We start from the raw sequence: 4983 nt of genomic DNA, 5'->3' as shown, positions 1-4983 counted from the left end.
CATACTAAGTTCTAGAATCTTTCATTTTTAAAACGATTTCATTAAAAATGTAAATACTTCGAATAGAAATGAATAAAATAACATCCTTCTATTTCATTAAACTATCCGGTTTATTTTTATGAATTGTTTTCTTTCAGAAATATGTTTTAATTTTGGTTAGTGCTATCTCTCGATATTTTAAATAAATATTTGATATAGAAATACATATTTGCATAAGAGAGATAAGCTAGATCAGGATTAGGAGTAAATTTTTTGTACTCACAGCTTGTTTAACTACTGCCGTGAAACTTTTGTATGAATCTTTTATATAAAGAATCATTCTCGTCGTATTTCCGCGATTCGTCCACGTGCAAAAATTGCATTTAAATTTTACATGGCCATCACTAATATGCTGCGCAAAGTACTTGTGCACACAGTGCTTTTGTGACAAACCATTTAAAAAATCTTATCCGATAATCCAGTACTCGGTAATCGCCCCTGTCCTCACACTTGTTCGTATTTCCTATTATTATCATGCTTTGAAGTTTTAACACGATTAATTTATAGTCTCACACATGTAATTTAAGGAATCGATTATTTTCAACATTTTCACTCTGCCCTAATTTTTCACATTTTTCATTCTAATATTTAACATTGTTTACTCTAATATTTTCGCTAAACATAGAAAATAAAAACTTTAAATCATAATATGTGCTTCGGGAGGGACTGGAATAAATCGAGCATGCATGTCATGGAACATCTTGTTGAATCTTGTTCGAAGTTCTCGTTCCGGTTTTTTAAATAATACTTTTCGGTATTCTTGTTTTGCTTCTTCTCTCTCGTTGTCGAATCCGGCTCTTACCTTCTCCAGTGCTATTATATAAAAAGAGAAATATTATGAAAACAATATTTTGATTAAATAAAGATAAATATATAGACAAAACTTTTAAAAAATGTATGTCCGTAATCTAAATAACAAATTTCGGATAGCCTTCCTGGCAAAAGCTTAGATAAGAATTAATTTCCAATAAATCCAAACTTTTTTGGATTTAATACCAAGTTTATATTCAGAAATCCGAAAACTGCTCTGGTACCGACTTTTATAAAAGCCAGTCAATTATTGTATTTTTCAACAAAAAGTTTGCAAGCTCAGTCCATATTTTTATCTTAAATATGTTTATCAGAAACCCTAAAAATCCCTTAGTACCCTCTTATAGCTCAAAAATTGAAAGAATTCGCAGCTGTTCGGGTTCTGGAATGCTTATATCAGATTGAACTTTACTCGGATCGACCTAGCTCGACTCGGCTAGAAAAAAAATCAGCTCGAGCTGACTTGAATTTTCATGTATTTGGCACACCCCCAGTTTTAGCGTATTGATTCAAAAGATTTACAAGCAAAATAGTTTTTAAAAATAACTATATAGGTAGACTTGAGTATTAAAACTAATCTACAAACTAGTATTATTTTATGTAACTATTTAATTTGTTCAAATGAATTGCAATAGTTACATAACATAATCAAGTTTTCGTGCAAAGTATTTACTCGTAAAATAGTTGGTCCAACTACTTGTTTCTTTGAGCGTGTAAACGTATGACAGAAGAGTTAACGACTTAAAATCTAATAAAAATTCGTAAAATATTATGAATTCTGTTGAAATTTCTCTGCCCATCCTTAACAGCTATAGAAGAACTCTATTCGGTAAGAAGGCTTGCATTGAAAAGTATTCAAAAACTTCCTGTTCAATGGTGACGTACCAATTATTGAATCCTTTTCGATACCGCCCTACCGAAAGAAATCTATCAGTATATTCTAAAGATTCTCTAGGGTCAGAGAAGCTCACAGAATTTCTCCGCAGGCACTCATGTAGATATATTCAAAGGTCCAGGTAAATCTTTTAAATGTTTTAAAGACTTTAAAATGTCCTTTCCGAAATTAAAATAGAAATACGATCATAAATAAAAAGCAGAAAGGCTGAAATTGAAATAAGAATTCGATCATAAATAACAAACAGAGGGGCTATATCAATAGAGTAGCCGATACTCAAGGGTACTTTGTTAAGCTTTCGGATTAAAATTTAGAAGTAGATTTTTTGAAATTTCATAGTTAACAGCCTAAAACATAATAATTCGGAATTTACGGGTTTCGATGATTTCAGATATCTAACTTTTTTTAAAAATGCTTAAAATTGGAGTTAATACGACGTTTCTCAGAGACTAAATTGTTTCAAATCGACTCTGCTTATAGTCTCAAATGGGCCAGGCTATTTTGCTAGAGAATACTTAGAGATTTCCATCGGTAGGGCGTTTTTGTTCTCGCGTTTTGCATCCCCATAGCATTAGAAGTTGCCTCTTAAACAGAATCCCTTTCTGTACCTAGTGGCAAAAATATTTTTGTGAATATTTTTGGATACCGCAAATCGACCATGAAATAAAACATTTTTAATCCGTTTTAAATTTTCACATTTCGCTGCTCTTATTGATTGTTTTTCGAGTAATAATGTAGTTAAAAGCATTTTTAAAAAATAGATTATTAGTCATTTTATAGTCATTTTACGTTGTCAATATTGATTGATATATATTAGGTAGCTGTGATGAAAATAATAATTTTTTTAATTTGTTTATCTAATATTTTTTAATTGATCACATTTGAGTGGAGCGAGAGTTTTGTGATAAAGTATAATTTATTGTTATGCACAATCCTACTGGATTTTGCAAATTTTATGCTTTTGAAACGCCTTTCAATGTGTTGTATAAAAATGGGGCTTTTAATTGATGTCAGGTTAAATTTGATAGCTTCAATCGGCTTGGGAAGGGACTGGAACCGAAATATTTTCACTGCATATATACTCCGCAGTATAAGCTACAGTCGTGATGGGTTTGCTCGAATTATCGAGTCGATTTGGATTATTAGGCCGGGTTAACCAAAAAACCCTACAACCCAACAACCCGACCCGAACTGACCTCTTAGACAAAGTGTACACCTGCACTGTTAGAAAAATATTAACTAAATTGAATACATATGTATGTATATGAAGTTATTTACATAAATGGTATTGAAATTTAATATACATTAACATATAAAAAGCTGTAAATTTTATAATCAATTTAATATATAGGTTGATATAGCAACGTGCTTGAAATCTCAAAGTGTTTTCATTTCTTTAAATCTTGTCCAATATTCGCAATTAAAGTAATAATCTAGAATTCGTCGATTGAATTGCTTTCTATGATTAAAGTGCAACACACGGGTGGAACTTTTACCAAAATTGGCCATGAATGGTGGAAATTTAATGTGAGTATAGGTGATTGTAGGTAAGGTCTGTTGTTCATTTGCGTAATTAAGCATTTCACCTTGAAATCTAATTTTATTTTTTTATAAAGGGAAGAACGTAGCATTTTTAATGATTAAGAATCGAAAATTACTGCTAAACTTATTCAGATTTTGTATAAAATTAAATGATCTGAATGATTATTATAAATGTAAATTAAATTGAATATATCATGCTCTTAATGGCGATTTCCTATATGCTTGACATTCTAATTTTCATATACAATTGTATTTTAAATTTAATACCATTTTTAACAGTGCGTATTTTCATGTGAAGTATATGAATCGTCGCGAACCATAAGGGGTTAATCTACAAATTTGTCGAAATTCACTTTTTGGCTTTTTGTATTGTCTAAGATGTCCTACGTGTTGTGCTCTCTTCAGAAAGTGAAAAAATGGAATTTTACCATATTTAATAAAACAAGAAAGTTCCTTATGAGGTTATCCCAAGACATCTTTGGTAAAAATAAGTGGCTAACCCAGTACAGCGTCTTATGGAGATTCATGATTTTTTGTAAGTCCTGCAAGCCCTAGTAAAAATGCCTAATAACTTATCAATATAAACTATTCAAAACCATATAGGATGCAGAAGGTTTTAATGTGGTCTTAAGTGGCTCTTAAGAGTCTCTTTATTTGAATTTGGTTTCTAATGGCTTGTTTTCGGCATTTAAACGGTTACTGGGACTAAAATTAACTTGAAATTTTTTTCTAATAGGATTTATTAGGCACTGATGTGCTTTTAAAGCATGACTGGAAACATAACGAATTACAAGATGCTTCTTTATGTGGTTCCATGAGGTTTTTAATGGTGAAGTGGAATTCAATTTATCGAACTAAAATTCGAAGATCTGCATTGCAAGTGGCCTTGAAGGGAATCTGTTAGGTTCTGCTTTTTCACGAATGACACAAGGTTAAAACTGCAGCTCTAGCGGGTACTATTAGGAATTTGAATGGCTAATCTAAATTGAATTAATTAAGTTGAAACTCAACATAATGCTTTTAAAGTGGCTCTACGAGGTACCTATTAGATACTACTTTCTCACGAATGGCAAGTTTAAAATTGCTGTTTTAATAGGTTCTATTAGGATTTCTAATGGCAAATCGGGATTAAATTAATCAAAGTTTAACCTCAAAATACTAATTACAAATGGCTCTGGGAGACACCTATTAGGTTTCGCTTTCTCGTGAATAGCAGAAGTACAAAGTTTCTTCTCTAAGAAGTTTTGTTAGGAATTTGCATGAAAGCTTGGATTTAAATGAATCGGCTATTAAAACTTAAAATAATGCTTTTAAAGTGGATCTAGGAGGCACCTATTAGTATTGCTTTTTTACGAATGGCACAAGTTTAAATTTGCTGTTCTAAGAGATTCTATTAGGATTTCTAATGGCAAATCGGGATTCAGTTAATCAAATTTAAACTCAAAATAATGGTTTCAAAGTGGCTCTATGTTGCATTTTATCGAAAGTTGGACAAGTACAAAATTGCTTTTCTAATAGGCTCTATCGGGAGTGTTAGTGAATAATCGGACATAAATTAATTGGATTTAAATGCTGAATTCCTGGATAAAAATTATGAATCTTCGATAAACAAGTTTTTTTTACAATGTGCATTGTGCAAAATAAAATGAAGATTGAAATAAGTTGTAACTTGTAGCAAATGTGATATCATAACTTAT

The 4983-nt window shown here is 31.0% G+C and overlaps 1 protein-coding gene across 1 annotated transcript in view; it reads right to left on the bottom strand.

Moving 5' to 3' along the window:
* Positions 1–602: 602 nt before the first annotated feature.
* The window catches only part of LOC117181673 (transmembrane inner ear expressed protein), a 269684-nt gene continuing 265303 nt past the window's right edge, over positions 603–4983 (bottom strand). The window contains exon 3 of the mRNA XM_033374582.1: positions 603–852. Within this exon, the coding sequence (XP_033230473.1) occupies positions 677–852 (176 nt within the window). The 3' untranslated portion in view covers positions 603–676. The remainder of the gene's footprint in view (positions 853–4983) is intronic.

This window comes from Belonocnema kinseyi, chromosome 10 (genome assembly GCF_010883055.1).
Source record: "Belonocnema kinseyi isolate 2016_QV_RU_SX_M_011 chromosome 10, B_treatae_v1, whole genome shotgun sequence".
In the NCBI taxonomy this organism is placed as follows: Eukaryota; Metazoa; Arthropoda; class Insecta; order Hymenoptera; family Cynipidae; genus Belonocnema; species Belonocnema kinseyi.
This window is presented reverse-complemented; position numbering and strand designations above follow the sequence as displayed.